The sequence below is a fragment of the Vulpes lagopus genome, chromosome 2, assembly GCF_018345385.1.
Source record: "Vulpes lagopus strain Blue_001 chromosome 2, ASM1834538v1, whole genome shotgun sequence".
NCBI lineage: Eukaryota > Metazoa > Chordata > Mammalia > Carnivora > Canidae > Vulpes > Vulpes lagopus.
The window spans coordinates 64,295,143-64,319,956 of NC_054825.1; the positions used below are offsets into that span (position 1 = coordinate 64,295,143).

The 24,814-nt window shown below is 38.8% G+C and overlaps 1 protein-coding gene across 2 annotated transcripts in view; it reads right to left on the reverse strand.

Annotated features, from left to right (window-relative positions):
- Positions 1–24,814, reverse strand: part of TMOD3 (tropomodulin 3) — an 84,020-nt gene that overhangs the window by 34,917 nt on the left and 24,289 nt on the right. The window contains exons 2-3 of one of the 2 annotated variants that reach the window (XM_041743540.1): positions 14,762–14,962; positions 9,733–9,889 (exon numbers count right to left, since the gene is read on the reverse strand). In XM_041743540.1, the coding sequence (XP_041599474.1) occupies positions 9,733–9,889; positions 14,762–14,887 (283 nt within the window). In that variant the 5' untranslated portion in view covers positions 14,888–14,962. Of the gene's footprint in view, positions 1–9,732; positions 9,890–14,761; positions 14,963–24,814 lie in introns of those variants that run through there. The other variant, XM_041743541.1, reaches the window with a different exon arrangement.

Here is a 24,814-nt window from a genome sequence, read left to right on the forward strand (position 1 = left end):
AAGAAAGCTCATCAATTTTTTAAAAATATATATTTTTTTTATTCATGAGAGACAGAAAGAGAGAAAGAGAGAGGTAAAGACACACAGGCAGAGGGAGAAGCAGGCTCCATGCAGGGAGCCTGATGTGGGACTTGATCCTGGGACTCCAGGATCACGCCCTGGGCCAAAGGCAGGCGCTAAACTGTTGAGCCACCCAGGGATCCTGAAATCTCATCAATATTAAATCAACTGACTGATATAAAACATCAATAACTTTTTTTAAGGTTTTGTTTTAATCACTCAGTGCTCATCATAACAAGTGTACTACTTAATCCCCATTGTCTATTTCACCCATCCCTTACCCACCTCGCTTCTGGTAACCATCAGTTTGCTCTATAATAGTCTGTTTCTCATTTTTTCTGGTCCCCCCACCTTTGCTTATTTGTTCTGTTTTTTAAATTCTATATATGAGTGAAATCATATGGCATTTGTCTTTTCATGACTGACTTATTTCACTTAGCATTATATCCTCTAGCTCCATCCAAGTCATTGCAAATGGCAAGATTTCATTTTTTTATGGCTGATATTCCTGTGTGTTTCAGAAAGAGGGAGAGAAAAGGAGGGAGGGAGAGATCTTCTTTATCTATTCATCTATTGATGAACACTTGGGCTATTATAAATAATGCTGCTATAAACAGAAGGGTGCATGTACCCCATTTGTATTAGTGTTTTTGTATGCTTCAGGGAAATACCCAGTAGTATGAGTCCTGGATCATAGGGTTCTAACTTTTTAAGGAACTCCCATACTGTGTCCCACCGTGGCTGCACCAGCTTGCATTCCCACTAACAGTGCAAGAGGTTTCCTTTTTCTCCACAACCTCATCAACACTTTTGTTTCTTGTGTTTTTTATTTTAGCCATTCTGACAGGTATGAGATGACTATAGTTTTGATTTCTATTTCTCTGACGAGTGATGAGCATCTTTTCATGTATCTGTTGGCCATCTGGATGTCTTCTTTGAAGAAATGGCTGCTCATGTCTTCTATCCATTTTTTAACTGGATTATTTGGTTTTGGGGTGTTGAGATATATAAGTTCTTTATACATTTTGGATACTAACCCTTCATCAGGTATATCATTTGCAAGTATCTTCTTCTGTTCAGTGGGTTGCCTTTTAGTTTTGTTGATTGTTTCCTTTGCTATGCAGAAGCTTTTTACTTTGATGTAGTCCCAGTAGTTTATTTTTGCTTTTGTTTCCCTTGCCTCAAGGGACCTAGCAAAGTGATTTTTCAAAACCCAATTTAAAATAGGCAAAAGATTTGAAGAGACATTTCTCCACCAAAGAAGATATACAGATGTCTAACAGCAAGTGAAAAAAATACTTGACATCGTTAGTCATTAGGGAAATGCAAATCAAAACCACAATACACTATCACTTCACACCTACTAGGAGAACTATAATCAGAAGGACAAACAAGTGCTGACAAGGATGTGGAGAAACTGGAACCCTAATATACTGCTGGTGGGAATATAAAATGGTTCAGCCACTTTGGAAAACAGTTTGGCATTTCTTCAAATTGTTAAACATAGTTACCATATGACCCAGTAATTCCACTTCTAGGCATACACCTAAGAGAAGTGAAAATATGCTACACAACAACTTGGACACAAATATTCACAGCAGCTTTATTCATAATAGCTAAAAAGTAAAAACAATCCAAATGACCATCAACTAATGAAAGGACAAAATGTGGTATAGCCATAAAATGACATGTGATTCAGCTATAAAAAGAAATGAAGCACTGACACATGCTACAACAGGGCTGAAACCCCAAAACATTTTATTAAGTGAAAGAAGCCCACTGTAAATATACAGTGTATGATTCTATTTATGCAAAACGTCCAGATAGGCAAATTTAGAGAGACAGAAAGTAGATTAGTGGTTTCCCAGGGCTGGGAATAGAGGAACGGAGATTGACTGCTAATGGGTAGGTACGTGATTTCTTTTTGGGTGATGAAAATGTTCTAATCTGAAGACTGTGGTAATAGTTGCACAACTCTGCAAGCATACTAAAAACCATTAAATTGGATATTCCAAATGAGTAATCTTATGATGTGGATTGCATCTCAGTAAAGATGTTCAAAAAACCACTAAGGGGCTGATATATTAAATATGGGTTTTCTGTCTTCCCAAGGAAATTTATGTTCACTCCCTAAAGTATAAAAAAAGATAATTTTCTGAGGCATATTGAATCAGATAGCAGGTTTGTGCTTCTTACTCAAAATCAGGTGTTTTCTGAGAAATACATCATTAGCAAATTACTGGATTGATTCCATGTAACAAAAAATGACTTTCTAAACATGTGTCCTAATTCAGTCTTTTATCAGATTTAAACTAAAAATCTTAATGACTATGAGATGTTGACAAACATAATAGATCTTTATAATAGTTCAGTTTTGTGCCCTCAATATCTTGCAGAATGAGTGAAATGTTAGGCTTCTATTAGACACAGAGGGGTTTTTTATGGTGTTGCTTTTGTAGAGTATGGAAATATACAACAAATTTGATACTGCTTTTACATAAAACTATTAATCGATTAGTATTCCACTTTATTATGATCATCTTGATTCTTTTTTGTTTTTTCAAATCATGGATTATTTAAAAAAATCTCCATCTCATTCTGGTTAAATGATTTAACACATATGAAGGAACTAGTATATTATAAACATAATAGACACATTAATTCTTTATTTCCCCTGAATTTCTTCTTTTTTTTTTAAGATTATTTATTTATTTATTCATAGAGACACAGAGAGAGAGAGAGAGAGAGAGAGAGAGCGGCAGAGACACAGGCAGAGGGAGAAGCAGGCACCACGCAGGGAGCCTGACGTGGGACTCGGTCCAGGGTCTCCAGGATCACGCCTTAGGCTGCAGGCGGCACTAAACCGCTGTGCCACCGAGGCTGCCCTCCCCTGAATTTCTTGCATGTGTGTGTGACACAGAGACAGAGATGGAGTTTTCCAAAACAAACAACCCAAGAAGACTGAAAACCATATAGTCCCAAGTACCTCTACAGTGGTCCTTAAACTCAGGGAATGAAAATAGGCTAGGCATGGATATTTTTGAAAAAGCTCCCCAGGTGAGCTATTTAATCAACTCAAATTGATAACCACTAATCTATACGATTAGAGTTCTGAAAAGACCAGAATGAGTTATCCTGGACTATATCTAATTGTACTTTTCCTCTCCTTGAAATATGGTAAAAAAAGCTCTGACTTAAAATTAATATATGAATATATCTGAAATAACATAATGTCTGAAGAAATTACTGTTCATTTTTGTCCTTCAGTAGCCAGCATGCTATCTAAATGACTGTTTTCCTTGTTTCACACAGAAAAAGTCCAAAACTGGAACTTTTTAAAAACTGAAATTACTATTTTTTATATTAAAGCAAAATAAGAAAATAAACAATGACTAGATCAGAAAAAAATCTCAGACAAATGAAATGACATGCCCCCACCCCCACCCCCAAAAGGAACAAAACAAACAAAAATAGGATTATGACTCTTGGTTGCTAAGAATGTTAAAATAGTTCAGTAATGTTTATACAACTATGAATGACAGCTAAGGAAATACAAGAAACCAAGATAAGAATTCATATAATAGCAATTTAAATGCATGGCACTGAGCCATACTCATGTTTGCTCTAAGCGGGGGCGGGGGGGTGGGGAGATCTTGCCAAGACCCTTGTTATTGTCACAAAATCAGTAAGAGATATTGCTAACCAGAGTTAACAATTTTATTGCCAGAATCTTTCTCCACTAGTCCTTATCTCCTTTGCTATGATACTGTTACAGCTACCACAAATGTTGAGAATTATCTTAGTCATAGCTTTCAACCTTGTTGAGCATATAAAAGGTATAATAACAAGAAGCAGAGATGGCTCTTATTTATTACATTTCTACAGAGGTGAAAGGTCCTAGATAATTTTACTGCTTGTTGGTTTATAAGCTACCTGTTCCAGAACAGAAACAGGCAATTAGGCCACTTTAATCTCCAAGGGACTTGGGATATGCCTATTGAGCAGATGCACACCAACCTCAAGTCAACCAAATTAAAAAATGAAGGGCAGGTCCTGGAAAGGCATTTTTGTTTTCACCCAATGACACATGATAGCTGCTCAATATTGCAATATGATCACCAATAAACACTCATATATTCAACAAATGTTTAGTTGAGTTTGTGAATACTAGAAAGACACTGTAAGGAAAATAAGAGATCTTTACTTTGGGGAGATAGGATTCTGGAGACTTCTACTTCTAGCCAAAGTGAAATAATAAAGACAGGATTTACCCACATGTCTGAAACCCAAAAATGGACAAATATATGAAAGAAGTTTTCAAGGCACTAATAATCATCAGGCAACTAAAGACAGGGATCCCTGAGAGATGAGAAACAAAGTGAGTCCTCTGACCGCTCAGCTTCCTGCCTGGAGAAAGTGTCCAGCTGCAGCACGGGGAGCACGAACCCAGGCAGGGCCTGGGAACATTCTGAACTGAATAGACAGAGCTGACAGAGAGACCAAGGCAGTTGGCATCTGCAGGACAAAATATCACAGAAGAGAGCTGCAGGATCTGGAGATCTACAGAGGGTTGCCTTTAGGTCCTCAGCAGAGCAGTACTTGGCAAATGGTTGAGGAAACTACCTGGGCCAAGGAAAACATACCTGAGAAGATGCCAGATAATAGCGCCTGTGCTCATGCAGGGCTGGGAATAAGACCTGTTCCCAGCAGCCAGACTGTAAAACCTCATAAATCACAGGGCCCTGGGGAGGGAACTCAGAAGGGTCTTTCCAGTAGTAGAGAAAAAATTAGCCCTACAATGAAATCTGCTCCAGTCCCAGCAAACAAATCTTAAAAACAAGACCCTAAAAATCAAATCGTTCCCAAGTAACTTAATCATGTCCCAGAATGAAAGTCATGAATATTTACAGAGATACCAAAATATCCAGCACCCAACAAGTTAATTCATAACATCTGAATCTTATTAAAAAAAAAAAATTACCAGTACGGTAAGAAGCCCGAAAATTTGATCCATAAGGAAGGAAAAATAATCCACCCATAACTGACTTAGATTGCTAAATCAGATGTAAAGTTAGCAGGTAAACATAATAAACATAATAAATATAATCACATTCCATAGGTTCATAAAGTTAAGTAGAGGCATGGAAGACATGGAAAAAAACAAAAGGAGGAAAAAGGAAACAAAGAGCTGATGGGACAATAGAAAAGATATACCATCCATGTACTAATGAAAAGTAGAATTGGCTGTTTTAATATTAAACAGTGTAGGTTTCAGAGTAAAGAATATTTTACCAGGGGTAAAGAAGATCACTTTCTAATGACAAATGGTCAATTTATCAAGAGGACTTACCAATCCTAAATAAACAACTAATAACAGAGCCTCACAGTATATGATTCTGGAACAATTAATACCAGTATTCAATATAGTATGTAAATTATACACAAAAACATCAGAAGGAAAGGAATATTCATTCCCTGGGTATGATTATCCAGGGAAAGTTTCTCATGAAAGGAGGTCTTAATATGAGTGATGAATAATCCATCTGGCTAACTCCTTACCCCCAAAGGAGTAATGAGTGAATCATTCAAAAGACAGAGTGACCATTCTGAAAAGGAGATAACAGCATCTGCATTACTAACTTAAGCAGCCCATTTCAAATCAGCTTCGTTGGTAGGGAAAATCACCTTTTCCAGGTGCATATAAGGGACGTTTAGACTCATAAAACATGAATACAAAAATAAGAGCCCATCTGCATCTTGGATTTAGTGGAAACCAATTGCCCAGTGGCAGTTAGGAAATCCTGTTGATTTAGGCATGTTATTATTACCATCTTTCCAGTTTATTGAGGGATGAGGCCTGCCTTTTCTCTAAAGAAATCAGGTATTCAGCAAGGTGAAGCAAGTGAGGGGAAAGTGACTACAGTAAGTTTTCTGGAAAGCTAATGTAATTGTCAATATATAACTTGGAAAGTGTATGAGAAGTTTTTAGTTTAAAATAATCTAAACTTTAAAGGTTAAATTCACCTTTAGTAATAAGCAGGGTAAGGCAGGGCATATGCGGTTTGTGGGAAAGAAATCCAAAGCCATTCCCTTCTCAGGAAGGAGAAGGAAAAAAAAAAAAAAAAGCATAGATGACTCTACCCTAAGGGCCAACAAGGAGAACATGAGGCTTGGCAAGGAAGGGAGGAGCCCCACATGGGTGAGTCAGGGCTCAAAAGGAATTCTCTGGTGCACCTAAGTATAGTGTACAAAGTGCATGCAGCATGGCTCTGGTTCACCCATGAAATAAGTGACACTCAGGGGAAAAACTTAGGCTAGGTTAAGGGTGAAGTGTGGTATTAGAAATGCAGAGGAAGACTCCTGGCAAAGAAAAGCAAAATGAGAGTCAGTAAGAAATATTAAAGACCAGGGCAAATTATTTCTCCAAGTGTCAAATTCAGAGTATAGCTCTATGCTCCATCTAGGCTGGTAGTATATGCTTCCATTAGATGGACTGCTGAAATTCAAAAACTCATTTCTTTGGTTCTGGACCACTCCTTCAGACAGAAAAATGGAAGTCCCTCATTTGGTAATAACATCACCCGTATGATCCTTTACAGTGACTACATAGTAAAGGATTTTTACAGTGGTTTCACTATACTCATTAATAAATTTGGTCCACACAAAAACCGTATGAGGTAGGCAATGCAAATATTTAGACTGTATGATTCCTTTTATAGAAATTTCAAAACAGGTAGAATTAACTTATCGTATTAGAAGCTAGGATGATGGTTACCTCTGAGAAGACGGGGAAAAGTGAGTAAGAAGCAGGTGGGTACATGGCTGAGCTCACTATATAATCCACTAAGTGATATCCTTCTGATTTGTGCATTTTCTGTAAGCATGTTACGCTTCAATAAAATGTTTGTTATTTTTAAAAATGCCACAGTCTTAGTCACTGTATCATAGCTGCCCATAAATGGTATTTAACAAACATACACAGCTAGAAGAAACAGTAAAAATATTGAATGTATTTTTATAAAAGATTTTATTTATTTACTTTAGACAGAGAGAAAGAGAGAGAACACAAGGCAGGGTAGGGGCAGAGGGACAAGCAGACTCCCTGCTTAGCACAGAGCCCAACACAGGGTTTGATCCCAAGACCCTGAGATCATGACTTGAGCTGAAATCAGACACTTAACCAACTGAGCCGCCTGCAAATACTGAGTGTATTATAAAAAGAAAACTACTGAGGGGTGCCTGGATGACTCAGGCAGTTAAGTGTCTGTCTGACTCTTGATTTTGGGTCAGGTCATGATCTCAGGGTTGTAAGATCAAGCCCTGCATCAGGCTCCATGCCAGCCAGGAATTTGCTTGAGATTCTCTCTCATCCTCTCCCTCTGCCCTTTCCCCCGACGTGCACACACCCTTATCTAAAAAATAAATAAAATCTTAAAACGAAAACCACTTATTATGAATGCAAAATCACTTGCTTTTTTTAACTCAATTACTTCTGTTTATTTTATATCCATCCAAAATCTAAGAAATAAGGTGAAATTTTAAAAAGTTAAAAAAGGAAAAAAAAGTTATTACACTCCAGTTGAAGATAGTGGTTTTTGACTTGTCACTCATATTCCTGGAAAGCTCCTATCATTTCTCCCCTCTAATATTTTGTTTTCCACAATTCTTCTCTACCTTCTTTCCTACTTCCGTTAATCCTCCAAGATCTTTTCCTAGGCAACTGGAGATTATGAAACAAGAGCATACTGGGAAGCTTCCTGGGTCAGCTTAGGACAAACTCCATTCTTTCACATCTCTTATTTTCTCTTTTTGTCCTCAAATTCCACATTTTTTTCTGCCATCTCTTTTTCTCACATTTCTCCCTCTGTTTCTACCTCTATTCTTCTTACTAGTTATACTCCAAGTTCACTTGAAACACACATAATAGTAAAAGGTGATCAACCAATTATTTATTCTCATAAAATTGTGTTTTCCTATATAAACAGAATTGAAACTATAAACACTGGGTGGTTACAGGTATGGCTATTCAGATGAAAACATAACCAGTAGTCTTTTCTATAAAAAACACAAAGGAACTGGTGCTTTTGCTCATCTTTGTGATTTTTCCACACTTTAAAACTATGCATTGGTTTTCAATCATTTTTTTTGGCCCTAAATATCTGAGGGACAAGACATTCTCATCTTCAACGGTAGTATCACGGTGAACTTTATGAACCAATGTGGCTGGGTATGGTGCCCAGATCATTGGTCAAATATTATTCTGGGTGTTTCTGTGAAGGTGTTTTTTGAATGAGACTGATATTTATATCAGTGAACTCTGAGTAAAGCCATATGTGGTGGGCCTCATCTAATCAGCTGAAGGCCTTAACAGAACAAAGACTGATCTCTTCTGAGCAAGAAGGAATTCTAGGGCCAACTGCCTTTAAACCTGAACTGCAATTCTTCCCTAGGTCTTCAGCCTGCTGGCCTATCGTATAGATTTCAGACTTAAAAAGCCTCCATAATCACATGAGCCAACTCCTTAAAATAAATCTCATCCCCTCACCAATACACAGCTTTTTGGTTCTGCTTCTGTTTCTCTGGGGAACTCTAATACAACTAGCTACGGTAGTGATGGTGAAGTAGAGATAAGGGAACTGTGGGGTCTAGTGAAAGAGCAGAGGAGTTGGGGATGAGATAATTTTTGAAAGGCTCAATGCAGACCTCATGAATTACCTACTCAAAAGTCATTTGCTAGATTTCTGCTATTACAGAGACTAGAATGCTAAAATGAATTTTCCAGCTTCCCTTGCCACTGAGGATAGCCATGTGACAGAGCTGTGGCCAAATTCTTGAGAAGGGCTTCCTTCCCAAGTAAAAAGCTAAAGCCTAACTAGGAGAAAACACTATGCTCTGTTCTTCCTGTCTGGATAACCAAGGATTCAGATGTAAAACCAGTGGCCAGAAGAGCTAATCTTCAGATCTTGCAACCACTGCCACTATTCTCCAGTGCTCCAGACAGATACCCTCAACAAGAGTGCAAGTAGATTCTGGCTTCTCAGGCCAATCGGTATTGAAAGTTGAAAAACTTAACCTCCTTCATGTTGTTTTATATTCAGAACTTGAAAACATATAGCTGTACTCAGTCTCCACTGAGTTTATCTAAGGTCCAAGTCTGCAATGGGAGAGACCTGGACTAGAACACTCCTGAAAGTAATGGGTACAAAACGCTGACACTTATGGCTATGATTTACTCAGGAATGCTGTAGGATAGCCTTTAAAAAAGGGTCTTTGAAAATATGGCCTGAATTATTTTATGGCATTTCTCCTTAAAGAGAGGAGTTAGAGGGGAGCAGTGCCTTGACATCATTTGCATTCTGAAACACACACAAATTTTAAATTTTACCTCAGCACACTCTTAAATTTGTCACAGTAGAGAACTACAGGGTTATATATAAAATCACTATAATAAAACCTCACTTACAGATCATTCAAAAGGAACTTACTGGTCCAATTGATGGAAAATGAAAATAAAGTGCCAGATTACCTAACAAGTTTTTAAGTCAACAGCATCACAAATCTTCAAGGCTACTAATGATCCATCTGTAAGAACATTATGTCCCCAGACCTACCCTACCTACAGAAAGAAAAATCAAGTGCTATAAAATAATGACCTCAAAATTCTATGTTTACCTTTTTTTTCTCCAGTGTAGGGCACATAATCTTCCCTGTCCTTATGCTCCAATGCCTCCTTCTCCAGGTATGAAAGGAGGTGTTCTCTATCAAAAGGCCCTGTGGCGGACTTTGACGTCTGGTTCTTCTGCCGGAACCCTGCAGGCAGAAGGGCATTCTGCCAAAGAGAATGAATCAGCCATTATGACCACCAAGAATGCCAACACCATATGCTTCCACAGATTACCCATTTAAGAAAGAATTATAGGCCAGAATGTGACACAAACATACAACACTTCATTAGAGGATTTTAGGGTAGCAATGTAAAAGTGTTCCACACACAGTTTTTCTTTATTACGCAGAATTCACTCATTTTTAAAATAAGCACATACCTGTATTCTTCAGAAAGTATTCTACTAGAAGAATACATTTACTTTTTAAATGTCCTAGATGGTCATAAAAAGGTTTTCTTAATGATTAATAGCTGCTAAGCATAAATGCATATACAGAAAATAATTCTATTACAAAAGAATTTTAAATGATACACATTGTATTCTTTTATAATGATTTCTATTTCACGGTAAAGACCTTTTAATATAAAAACATGTATGTTGTACAGTAAGATATCAGGACATTAATGTTCACTTGTTTGTGTTTAAACACAAAAGGTTCAACTTCTTTATGTAAGTATGTACACATCAGTACTAGGATGTATTTGCAGCAACCACTGTCACTGCTAGTCATGCACAAAGGCACACCAGAGGTACTCAAAGCAAGAGCTATGTCCCTGGGTTTTCATGTAGGTAGTCTTTTTTTTTTTTTTGTAGGTAGTCTTTTTGAGTGCCTGGAGGGACTGAGAGTGGGGAAAGGGTGGGAGGCAATGGATTAAAGTTGTCTCTTACAAGAGAATTTTCTGAATTTTCACCAAGTCCAGGAATACAAGCAGTGATGAGACAACATGAGCTCCATCCTTTTGCTTGTCAGAAGGCAAAGTGGTGATATTGCTTTGTCTCACTATTCCTAGATATTCCTTTGCTTTGGAAATGGAAGGCAGCCTGAGAAGTCACACAAAAGGGCCAGCCTTCTTTTGCAGCACATCCCAAAGTTGGCAATAATGCTGAATCTCCCATATAATTTTCATTATAAAGGGAGATCTTATATAGATAATAATAGGGAATATACATTTTATAACTAGAAAATACAGCACTTCAACTGTGGCTATTTGCTGAGAACCGTAATTTTCATAAAATTCACCTTTGTATTCTCCTCATGTGATGGTATGCATTACACAGAAAGCTCACCTATAAATATGAAACACAAAGGTCTGTTCTTAACCCTGCACTAAGAGTGTATTTATAACACAAAACTGTCTACAGAAACATAATAAGATTTCTACCTACCAACTTTAAATAGAGAGCTACACATGAAGAATACATTCCCAATGAACCATCAAGTCCTACCCATTTTTACTTCCCAAAAAACTCATTCATCTGTTTTCTTCTGTTTCTAACACCATTACTGTTGTTCAAGCTATGATCAAGCTGGCATCGAATATCACATTAGCTTCTCAACTGGTCTCCCTAGATCAGTTGTCTTATACTCCTCATCCCTCACTCCCACTCCCTGATCTGTTAGCCTCACCTGACACACCCACCCCATTTTAGTCACACCAGCCCTCATTCTTCTCTTGTGCTTGCCACACACTTCCTTCTACCAGAGGCCTTCTCTAGAAACACTTTTTGTCCATCATTTTTTATTCATTTTGTTAAGATTTTTTTATTTATTCATTTGGGAGAGTGAAAGAGCAAGAACACCAGCAATAGGGAGGGTCAGAGGGAGAGGGAGATGCAGGCCCCTCATTGAGCAGGGTGCCTGACTCAGGGCTCAATCCCAGGACCCTGGGGTCATGACCTGAACGGAAGGCAGACACTTAATTGACTAAGCCAATCAGGTGCCCCTGGCTACTCATTTTTAAGACTGCCGCTCCATTTCCCCCAAGACCTCCCATTACATACTCTTATATTAATATGGCATGATTATTTGATTAATGCCTACCTCCCCCTACTCCCACTAGCCTGCATCGTGAGGGCAAAGACCACAGTTGTTTTGCTTACTCTTGTATTCTTAAGCCTGGTATAGTATCAGAATCTATTGTTTGCCCCCCCAAATATTTACTGAATAAAGTTTTGGGGATACTTTTAAAGGAAAATGCTCGTTGAGGTGAATGAATTAAAATTACTTTCCATCACCATTAATAGCGTAAACTGCTCTTTCATGGTGGTAATGATGGAGTTGCACTATTCCACCTGCATGCTGAAGCCCATGTAAAACATTTAAGTTTTAAGTGATATGTTAGCTGGAATCCAGACTCCTTAAATACAGTTTTTGAACACATAATAAATGATGGGTATCTGGCTTTAGAGGCTATAATCCCATCAACAACTATACTTTATTAGAAGTATACATTAGTCAAGTTAATAGATCATAATTACTTAAGAAACAGGTAAAGAGCTCATTAGAATGACTGCTACTAAAAAAAGTATATGTTTCTTCATCACAGTAGAATTTTGTTGTAATGATATACTCCAAGCTTGAAACTGAAAAAATGGCTTTTGCCTAGGCTGGCTGTCTGTCTTTGGAGACATATATTTTGAGAAAATGCACTAAGCTGGCAAATAAAAATATTGAATGAAGCATAAGGAGAGTAAAATAGTCCTCCAAAATATAACAAGGAACTATATACAACCTCTATCTGTTCTTCTCTTACTATCTTCTGAGACTGTATACATTACAGTGGTGTTTCTCTGCCTGAAGGAGCTGCTACTACCCTTGTTCTCTTTCCTCACATCATCTTTCACTGGCACTCTTCCCCCAAATTTTACCCAAAAAGAGGCATGCTATCAATAAATATCACTGTTCTTCTGGTCTCAACAAACAGCATCTGAGGTTGGAGGAGTTGCAACTGGGGTTGGGGAGTTGGCAAAATATGTCCAGACACCAGAACTCAAAGCTTCCCCATATAAGAAGCAGGCCATGGTTTTTCCAATAAGAAAATATAAACCATCAACTTATACACATCTAGCATAGTGTATGCGTTAATAAGGGTCTCACTGCAGTTTAAAAAAAAGATCACTAGACTCTACCAGAGAGCAGCAAGGCAGTGAGGGATCCACTCTCAGTTCTTTCCCTGCTGTAGTAACTGAGCCAAGTCACTTAACAGGTGCTAGACAAATGTTTCTCAACCGAGGTGCTCCCTTAGGGGACAACTGGCAACGTCTGGAAAACATTCTTGGTTGTCATGACTAATGAGAGGAAGTATTAAGTTTTTCATCTTCTGTATTTTATGACACTTTGCCATCTTGGGGGCCTTGTTAATGCAAAAAACTCTCTCTCCCTACCCCTGCCCAACAGTGTGCTCTACATATGAAAACCAACCAATCCAGAGCTCATACCCCAAACCAGCTCCTTTACTGCTCTCAGTCCAAGTCAATATTCCACCCCCTGCCCCATCCTGCTGCCATAAAACACCCAGAACCAGGTAACTGGACAACTGGAGACTACTCCTATGGCCAAAGCCCACTGAAATTACTAAGTATCCAATCCTAAACTTGCTCAAACTTGCCAACCCTATCTCATCTGTTCCTTCTCTTGGAAACCATAAGAAAGGTTGTGGGCTAAACTCACTTCTTCCTGCTTGCTTCTGCTTCCTGACCAAGACAGGTACTTTTTCCTCTGTGGCCCTGTATGCTTCCTGCTCTTGGGAACTGTATATAATAAACTCTTTCTCCATGTTTGTAATCTTACCACAGCTAATTAAAACAAAATTCCAGGTACACTTTTAAACAGGGAGGTGTGCTATTGGTACATAGTGAGTAGAGACCAAGATGCTACTTAAAACACACAGGAGATAACCCCTAAACAAAGAATTATCAAGCCCCAAATGTCAACAGTGTTAAGGGTAAGATACTCTGGGCTAGATGACCTCTTAAGTGCCTGCCAGTTCTACAGCCACTTGATTCAAACAGGTCTGAATTGCCTGTAGAAGATATTGCTGTGGCATGATCAAAACAGTACAGTTATCCTGAACTATCCCCCAGACTTAAAAGTACTGCAAACTTTTCCTTGTGATAACAATTATGGTTAAGGGTTTTGATCTATGGTATAGATACATTATCCAAGTGCTGAAGTAGTGCTGAGAAAAGGAGTATCATTCATAATAAAAATTCAAAAACATTCCAGCAGGAAATAAATGTGTTGTAGTAACAAGAACAATTTTATAAAACAAACTCTATCTCAATTCTTAAAAGGCACTAAAAATCAATGTCTCAGCATAAAGAAACATTTGTAAAAAGCAGAAGCCTAGCAAATAACCCTTACATTTAGGTTAAGTAGCCGTAACCTTTTGGGTTCTCTCCTCAATCACTACCCACCCCCGCCCCCCACCATATATACCAGGGAATAACAATTCAGGCCACGTGGGCTTTACCTTAGCTTTGTGTAATTTATAAGACAAATAACACCCACTCTGCAAATTAAAACATATATACATATATCCAGGTCTGCTCCACGTGTACTACAGTATTGTGGAATCTAGTTAGATCTAGTCTACTAATGACTAGAAACATTCCATTTGGTCAGTATGTTTCAGAGAGGTAACAGGTAAGGTCACAAAGAACCTTCTAGAGACACTCTACACAGTACAAAAGTATAGAAGTTCTGAAGAGGCACAGAGGTTGACATACATCAAAGAGCTAATCACCTGCTTCATGACACCAAAAATGTTCCTACCTGCCCAGAGAGAAAACATTTCTTACAGGACAGAAGATTTCAGAAGTTTGAAAATAAGGGTGTTAGTGAAAATAGTTCAGAATAGGCATATCAGTGGAGGCCTGGAGGCAGAAGTGGGGGAACTGAGAAGAGGCAGAAAGTTCATTTGGATAGAGAGAGACGCAGGGGGCGGGGAGTGCCAGAGGAGTCAGGAGAAGCTAACTGCTCAAAAGGAAGTTATTTAGTTTGAAACGGTTTGAAAACGTACTTCATTACCACCTACCTCAGGGTCAAGATCATCCAGAACAGTTTCCAGTTGTTTCAGCTCTGTTTCTGATAGATTCCCGAGGAGCTCATCTTCATCGAGGTCCTTGTACTTTTCTAGGTCCTTCCGGAATGGTAGTGCCATGATTTGCAGTACAGGAAGTCACTTAATTTTTTGCTGTTCAGTACAGGCAAGAGTGATTTCTACTTTTTCTTAAAGCTATAGAGAGAACAAACACATTTCAAATATTAAGTCATCTCCACCTACTTAGATCTATCATTAGGTGGAATGAAATGTAATTTCCACCTGTCATATATTCTTTGTCCATCTATCACATACTACCCTCCTCTATGGATCATTCAATATCCTTACCTTTTATTTTTCATCGGTGAAAAAATCAACTGGGAAAATACGCGGAGGAGAGAATATAAAATTCCAATCTATGAAAACAGCCATTTGGTAGAATTTAGAATTTCTAGTAACTGAGTTTTAGGAGGAAAGAACTCATCATGTGTGCCAAAATAAAAATTTTCCCTTCAATGACTTTCAATTGCTACCAGAGTACATTGCTTAAGCAGCACGTTTAAGACACATTTTTTTTTTTTTTGCTGTAAATTGTGTAGGAGAACATTATTTTCAGACTCAATATTAATAAGGGGGATATCAACACATTCTGCTAGTGAGGAGTGGACGGTTGGCATAGGGGAAAAAACTGGTTTTGAAAATGTACACCAAAAAATTCTTTTCCGAAAAGGTGCTTTTAAGGGAAAAAGTAGAGCTTTCTGAAAATGTTTCCATAAAATACTCCAAACCATGCAGAGATATGTTACCCACTGACTGGCAAGGGTGGTCACAAGCATCTCACTATAGGAAAGGACCTTTACCATTTTTTCTTTTTTTAAGGATTTTATTTACTTATTCATGAGAGACACAGGCAGAGGGAGAAGCAGGCTCACCTGATACAGGACTCAATCCCAGGACCCCAGGATCAGGACCAGAGCTGAAGGCAGACGCTCAACTACTGAGCAACCCAGGCATCCCTACCAGGACCTTTGCCATTTCCTCACTGTGTTAATCTTTCCTAAATGGGCAGCCTCTTTCCAGGTAGAGCAGAACTGTTCCATAAGGAAAAGATAGTTCAAATAAATCCCACAAAATGTGCAAAATAAAAATAAAGTATTTCTGTAAGTTTTAGCCATAAATGTGGATCATTTGTTTCATAAAATGTTCCTATGAACCCTCTTGCACTGTTGGTGGGAATGTGAACTGGTGCAGCCACTCTGGAAAACTGTGTGGAGGTTCCTCAAAGAGTTAAAAATAGATCTGCCCTACGACCCAGCAATTGCACTGCTGGGAATTTACCCCAAAGATACAGACGCAATGAAACGCTGGGACACCTGAACCCCGATGTTTATAGCAGCAATGTCCACAATAGCCAAACTGTGGAAGGAGCCTCGGTGTCCATCGAAAGATGGATAAAGAAGATGTGGTCTCTGTACACAATGGAATATTACTCAGCCATTAGAAACGACAAATACCCACCATTTGCTTTGACATGGATGGAACTGGAGGGTATTATGCTGAGTGAAATAAGTCAATCAGAGAAGGACAAACATTATATGGTCTCATTCATTTGGGGAATATAAAAAATAGTGAAAGGGAATAAAGGGGGAAAGGAGAAAAAATAAGTGGGAAATATCAGAAAGGGAGACAGAACATGGAAGACTCCGAACTCTGGGAAATGAACTAGGGATGGTGGAAGGGGAGGAAGGCGGGGGCGGGGGGGTGACTGGGTGGTGGGAACTGAGGTGGGCACTTGATGGGATGAGCACTGGGTGTTATTCTGTATGTTGGCAAATTGAACACCAATAAAAAATAAATTTATTTAAAAAATAAAAAAATAAAATGTTCTTATGTGAATTAGAAATAATCCTTGACTTAGTGATTTGACTCAATTTTTCTCTGTAAAACACCCAGTACTTCAAAGTCTGGATATATATTTCCTTTAATACTCTTTCTCCCAAGTTTTTCCAACCTAATATTTAAACAAATATATTTTCCTCCTCAAACCAGTAACAGTTTATGGATCCTTTTACGTGTTTTCATCTCCTAAGAAGAAAGGAAGGTTCACCACAAGGATCTGTCAGCTAGTGACCTAGCAGCCACCTGGGTCCAATAACAAGCAAATTAACAGAACTGTGCTGATGCAGATGTTAAACTGCAGGCAAAATAAATAAATAAATAAATAAATAAACAAACAAAATAAAATAAACTGCAGGCATTTTGTGTAACTGCCCAAGACAGGTCTAGCTTACTCATCTGGTTTAGCAATTACCCTGATTTTCTAATGGGTATTTTTTTTTTAACAAATTATTATCATTGTTGTCATTACTAAGTTTGGTAAATCTCCCCTTCATACTTCCAACTTTAAGATACTAAGCTTATTAAGTATCTTGAAAGTATACTTTCTCAGTTAAAAACAACACACTCTGAAGATTCAACAGAAGGGGTAAGCATTTTCAAATACATGAACCATCAAATGCAATTTTAAAGAAGGTGGCAGGCAATTTTGGGGGGAAGAAATAAAAAATAAGAACATTTGGAAGAGATACCCCCTTCATAAAAATATTAATGATATGGTATTTGAGACATATAAGGGTAAGAAATTGATAAAAAGTATATGAACACACACCAAGAGTAATTATTTAGCTTATGCTATTTTTATTTTTATTTTATTTTTTCTATTTTTTTTTAAATTTTTATTTATTTATGATACACACACAGAGAGAGAGAGGCAGAGACAGGCAGAGGGAGAAGCAGGCTCCATGCACTGGGAGCCTGACGTGGGATTCGATCCCGGGTCTCCAGGATCGCGCTCTGGGCCAAAGGCAGGCGCCAAACCGCTGCGCCACCCAGGGATCCCGCTTATGCTATTTTTAAATGCTTAGACAGGAGATCCCTGGGTGGCGCAGTGGTTTGGTGCCTGCCTTTGGCCCAGGGCGCGATCCTGGAGACCCAGGATCGAATTCCACATCGGGCTCCCAGTGCATGGAGCCTGCTTCTCCCTCTGCCTATGTCTGTCTGTCTGTCTCTCTCTCTCTCTCTCTCTGTGACTATCATAAATAAAAAAATAAAATAAAATAAATGCTTAGACAATCATTATACAAGTTTTTAAATGCAGTTTGAGAGAATTTCTTTTTGAGGTTTACAGTATATAATAAAGCCAATTTCTCAGTCAATAAATATTTCAAAAAATATTATTTTGAGCATCTCTTCCCCTTTACTATCAAAAATGTTCCAGTATGGGCCATAAATTCAACAGTCATCTTACTAATAAGGTACTATAACGGACAATATAATATGAGAGGGGCACCTGGGTGGCTCAGTCAGTGAAGTGTCTACCTTCGGCTCAAGTCATGATCCTAGGGTCCTGGGATCAAGCCTCACTTTAGGCTCCCGGATCAGCAGGGAATCTGCCTCTCCCTCTTCCTCTCTGCCCCTGCTCCTGTGTTCTTTCTCTCTCTCTCTCTCTCTTGCTTAGTCTCTCAAATAAGTAAATAAAATCTTAAAAAAAAAAAAAAAAGAAAAATCAGCCATTAGAAATGACAAATACCCACCATTTGCTTCAACGTGGATGGAACTGGAGGGTATTATGCTGAGTGAAATAAGTCAATTGGAGAAGGACAAACATTATATATGGTCTCATTCATTTGGGGAATATAAAAAATAGTGAAAGGGAATAAAGGGGAAAGGAGAGAAAATAAGTGGGAAATATCAGAGAGGGAGACAGAACATGAGAGACTCCTAACTCTGGGGGAAGGAACAAGGGGTAGTGGAAAGGGAGGTGGGCGGGGGGTTGGGGTGACTGGGTGACGGGCACGGATTGGGGCACTTGACGGGATGAGCACTGGGTGATATGCTATACGTCGGCAAATTGAACTCCAATTAAAATAATAATAATAATAAAAGGAATGGGATATTAGAGGCGAAGGCAATGTTTTATCACCCAGGTTCTACAGGTTTAGAACACAACAGTCCTTGGAATGGGTAAATAGCTTACTCCAACAGACTGCTCTTTTTCTCAGAGTAAACTCTGTCACACAAATCATGTTTATAGTATGGCTTAAAGAATAATAAAATGAACCCTCACAAATGTACTGTCCTGCTTCAGAAAGAGAACATTACAATGACTCACACTTTCCCCCAAAGAAGTAGCTACTGCACCGCATTTTGAATTAACCATTCTCTTTCTTTCCTCTACAATTTTACACTACATGTACATATCTGTTAACAGGTAAGGTTTGTTTTTTTTGAGCACTGTATACCAACGGACTCCATGTAGCATGTATCTTTTGGTGACTTGCTTTTTTCACTCAACCTTGTTTTGAATTCATGCTTAGAGCTGTACTTCTTTCATTTTCATTTTTGCATAGTATTTCATGGTATAAATGAACATTTGACTGAACTTGTAGTCTCTCCCCTCTATTTTTCTGCTATAAACAATCTTGTTATCTATTTCTTGGTATACATGTGCAAGAGTTTCTCCAAGTTATTGAAACCTAGGAATGGAATTGCTAGGGAAACAATATGGTAATACTCAACTTTACTAGGTATGTTTATTTTTGAAGTGGTTGTATCAATTTATATTCCTAGAAGATTCAGTACATGACGATTCATTGTTGCTCATCCTTGCTAACAGGTTAGCTATTAGCTAAATGTTGGTCTTAATGGTTTTCTTACTTATTTTGCCATTATCCTTACATATACCTCCATTAAAAGCACAAATTACACCTAAGTATCTTCAAAACTTAAGGGTATAACTGATATATATCAACATACTATGGTAAGAGATTGTTTCCCAAAGAAGCGGATAGAATATAGTACGACTGAATGATGGCATTGTAATTAAAACAGGTAGTAAGCATGCAGATGTAAGAAAATGGGGGTCATCAAGCAAGATCTGGCCATGTTCATTAAACACAAGGGAGGCATGGTGTCCTGACCAGCAGATGTGACTGGCTGGCTCCCATCGAATTACAGTCCTGGTATGGAGAAAAAGCATCAGGCCACCAAAGCCTAATGTCATTCAACACTTACATCACCCAATTACTTCCCTTTATTCTTCTCCATGCTCACCAAGTAATCTCATTAAAACTTGGCTATTTGCATAGTTTTCCTCACTGTAAATTAATAAACTGATATTTTGGCTTATGTACCACTCTTTTATGAATGTGGTTAGTATGGGCCACTTTTTAAGAGATTAGGCATCTGCTGGTAGATTGAGATCAGGTCTCTACAAAGGCAAAGCTGAGGACCACCATGTGAAATCCTAAGCATAGATTGGCTGGCTGGCCACTCCTAAAGATACCTATCTCGTGTCAAACCAACAATAACATCATATTAGAATTCATCATTCATTTGTCTTCCTTGCTAGATAGACTCTGAGAGCCCCTGAAGAGCAGACATTCCCTCCTATACCTCATTCCTTACTGGGTTGCCATCACCAGGCACATTGTACCTGGTGGTAGGTAGTTGAGCCAAATGTGATTGTATTGGATCATATATCAGTCTTCCCTTTTTTGGTAGTTCCCTCTTCCTCCCCCAGATATATCTAGTGTCCGTCTTGCTCCCTACCTCTATTCCCCTTATCACAATTTAAAAAGCACTGATAATTAGTCTTTGATAATTAATGTAATTAATCCTGTACGTTTTTTACATCACTCACCTCTCTTCCCTCACTGTCAACCCATTTTGGCTTGATATTCAGTTCTCCAATGTCTAATCTTCTCCAGTTAAAACAAAACACATCTGATGGTCAGTCACCAGAGCTCTGGAGTTAAACATAAACCCTAATGAAAAATTGATTTTCTTTTGGGTAAAGAAATGAGTTTCCTCCTCAGGAAGCACCACGCCTCACTCTTCAGATGTACTAGGCTCAAGACTGTGTGTCTTTTCCTCAATGGCTTCTCCTAGGACCCTTGGGTACTGAACCAAGCTGATATACCAGTTTAGAAATTTTCTCTCGAGATCTTGGATGAGTATTTGTTTTCCAACATATTTGCTGTTCATTCAACAATTTTGAAGGAATTGACTTGTTCCAAACAACACGCATATACTGTATACAACAGACCAGTTCCTTGCTCTAACTTATTTTGAAAGTGGCATACAGACAAAAAACAACAAAAGAACAAGATAATGTCAGATAGCAATAAATATTATAAAGAAAAAACCCAGGACAATGCTATGGGGAGATGAGTGTCAAGAAGGTTACTTTAAGTGATTCAGAAAGACTGTTCTGAAAGGTGACTTTTGAGCTAGGACCAAAAGGTCCCTAGCAGCTATCCCAGTCTAGAACTCTGCTATCTAGGTGAGAAACAATGGTTGTAGGATTGTAGCGGTGGAGATGCAAAGAAGTGGATAAATGTGTGGCATAATTTGGAAGCAAAACTAAAAGGACTTGTTCACAGATTAGTTTTAAGGGGTAAGGACAAGAGATACACTAAGGGACGACTCCAATGTTAGTTTCAGTTAATATTTAGTTTTATCTTTTTGTTCCATACCTATTTTTTTCTGAATAGTTTAATATGGCCGAGGGCACCTCTATTTCTCAGTCTGTTTCTTTTTTTTCTTTTTTTTTTTATTTTATTTATGATAGGCACACAGTGAGAGAGAGAGAGAGGCAGAGACATAGGCAGAGGGAAAAGCAGGCTCCATGCACCGGGAGCCTGACGTGGGATTCGATCCCGAGTCTCCAGGATCGCGCCCTGGGCCAAAGGCAGGCACCAAACCGCTGCACCACCCAGGGATCCCCTCTCAATCTGTTTCTTAAAAGAAGTTTCTTGGTTATTCTTTTCTTTTTTAAAGATTTATTTGAGACAGAGGGAGAGAGGGCGCACACAGGCAGAAGAGGCAGAGGTAGAGGAAGAGAGAATCCAAAGCAGACTCCATGCTCAGCAGAGCCTGATGAGGGGCTCAATCTCATGACCCTGAGATCACTACCTGAGTCAAAACCAAGAGTTGGATGGTTAACCGACTATAACACCCAGATGCCCCTCTTGGTTAATATTTTCATAATGATTTTGAGATCCACACTGTGAACTATTCTTTTTTTTTTTTTACTGTGAACTATTCTAATGTGACTATTGAACGAATTTTTGAACAATTTTTGGACAAACTTTTTGAATAATAATAAGCAATGAACTAATCAAATAAAGTAAATAAACCAACTGCAAATTACTAATTACAACAATGGCTGGCTATGGCCTTTAATATATTCGTATGCTAAACTAAAGCACGTGTCTTTGTTTTTTGTTTTTTTTTTTTAATTTTTTATTTATTCATGAGAGAAACAGAGAGAGAGAGAGAGGCACAGGCAGAGGGAGAAGCAGGCCCCACGCAGGGAGCCTGATGCGGGACTCAATCCCGGACTCCAGGACCACGCCCTGGGCCAAAGGCAGGGGCTAAACCGCTAAGCCACCCAGGGATCCCACGTGTCTTTGTTAATACCATTTCTGGTATTATCTTTTACAAAGCGCTAAATCTAAAAAGTGAAACCAGAAAATAATTTGTCATGATTTAAAAAAAAAATACTACACAATCACTAACTTATTTTCTTTCCAATATTTTCCAGACTTAGAGTCAAACTGCTTAAAGAGATGGTCATGAATCTGGCACCCAGTGATCATAGTGATTTTAAGATCTACACAGCTACCCTTCAACTTAGTCCCTGAATTCCTTGACTTTCTCTCTTCTGATAGTCCAGTCCTCCGCCCTACCTCAGACCTACCTTCCCATGGTGGTAACCTAGTCTTTATCATTATCAATAATTGTACCACTCAACTACTCTCAACAACTTTGATCCTCTGTCTCTGAAGTCCTCTGTCAAAACCTCGACCCTGGTTAAAACTTTCTTCCTATTCCTCCCCTGCACCAGGATGACAGATCAAGTGGGAGAAAAACACACATACTGAATGGCCGTAAAATTGATTACCCTTAATATCCAAGAGTGCTGCCTCGTAATCCTAAGGCATGTCCCTAGCTCAGTCACTCTCCCCCTCACTCTCTTATATAACTATTTTGCCTCTTCTTCTTCCTCAAACCCTTAATATTTCTTACTGCTCAAAGACCTAATCTTAATATTTTACTGAGATTATAGACACAATCATAAAAGGACATCTAAGTTGCCACTGATACACCTACCAGCCTACAGGTATACATCTATACCCATATACTCTATCTTCCTTTTTGCTGCCCCCCCCCCCTTTTTTTAAGATTTGAGAGAGAGAGAGAGACAGAAAGAACATGGGGATGGGAAGGGAGAGGGAGAAGCAGACTCCTCACCAACCAGGGAACCAGATGTGGGGCTCGATCCCAGGACCCTGGAACCATGACCTGAGCTGAAGATAGATGTCTAACCAAATGAGCCACCCAGGTGGACTTTTGTTTCTATAGATGAACTGTTTATACTCTTACCTAAAGCCAGTCTCACCTCTTGTGACCACATCCCACCCTTTCTCCTTTATACATGACTACTCCAGTAACTGTGACCTTTCTTTACCGGATCATGCCCATGAGCATACAGACTGTAATATATCCCCCAAATTAAAAACAACCTTTCCTTTGACTTCATATCCACCTCCAGATACTGCCTTACTTCTTGGTTCCTCTTTATAGAAAACTCCTTGGGGCACCTCGGTGGCTCAATCAGTTAAGCATCTGCCTTCAGCTCATGGTCCCAGAGTCTGAGACTGAGCTCTGCACTGAGCTCCCTGCTCAGCAGGAAATCTGCTTCTCCCTCTGTCTCTCCCCTCACTTCTGCTTTCTCTAATAAATAAAATCTTAAAAAGAAAAAAAATTCCGTGAAAGAAAAATTCAGTATCCCTAGTCCTCTCCCTCTTATTCTCTCAAAACTTCTCCAACCTAGCTTTTGTCCTCAACACTCACTCCACCCAAACTGATCTGGCTAGCAATCATCTGCACAATTCCAAATCCAACAGTCCATTCTTATCCCTCATCTTATGAGCCCTATCAGCATCTGACAACAGATCACTCCTTTCATCCTCAGTCAGTCTTGGGGATGCTGTTTTCTCTTGGTCGCCCTTTACCTCTTTGGCTGTCCCATCTCATTCTCCTCTACTGGTTCCTCCTCATTTTCCTCATCTGTAAGTGTTGGAGTATCCCCAGGACTGAATTCTTCAGACAGCTTCTTTCTACACTCACTACCCAGGTGACTTCATTATTGATAGTTCTTGAATTAATATCTTCAATCTGGACCTCTTCTGAATGCCAGACTTAGAAATACTCCTAATTTTCTTCCCTGTACCTGCTCTTACTATATTTTTCACTGTTTAATAAATAAACTCCATTCTTTTAGTTGGTTGGGCCAAAAATCTTAGTGTTCACTTTGACTACTCTCACATGCCACATCTAATTCATCAAGCAAATCTTGTTGGCTCTAACTTTAAAACATCATGTCATACTACCTCCACTGCTTCGACCAAGGTTCAAGTCATCATCATTGCTTACATGCCTCCTAACTGGGGACCACAATCCCACTCTAACACCCATACAGTCTACATAGACTAGTCTATCTTCTGCAAAGGTGCAGAACAATCTTGTTCTTTTTAACTGAAGTTTTTATTGAGATAATTATATATTCATATGTAAGAAATAATACAGAGGGATCCCTTGTATACTCTGTCCACCTTCCCTCAGTGGTAACATTTTGCAAAACTATAGTATACCACAATGAGCAAACTGATGTTTATATATAGTCTGCTGATCTTATTCTGATGTCCCCAGTTTTACTGGTACTCATGGCGGTGAGGGTGCATATACAATTTTATCACCCCATAGGTTTGTATACCCACCACCACAGTCAAGATACAAGGAGTCCTCGTGTTGCCGTTTTATAACCACACCTGCCTCCTTCTCTAACCCCTGACCAACTATTGATCAGTCCTTTTTTTTTTTTAACTTTATTTATTTATTCATGAGAGACAGAGAAAGAGAGAGGCAGAGACACAGGCAGAGGGAGAAGTAGGCTCCATGCAGGGAGTCCGATGCGTGACT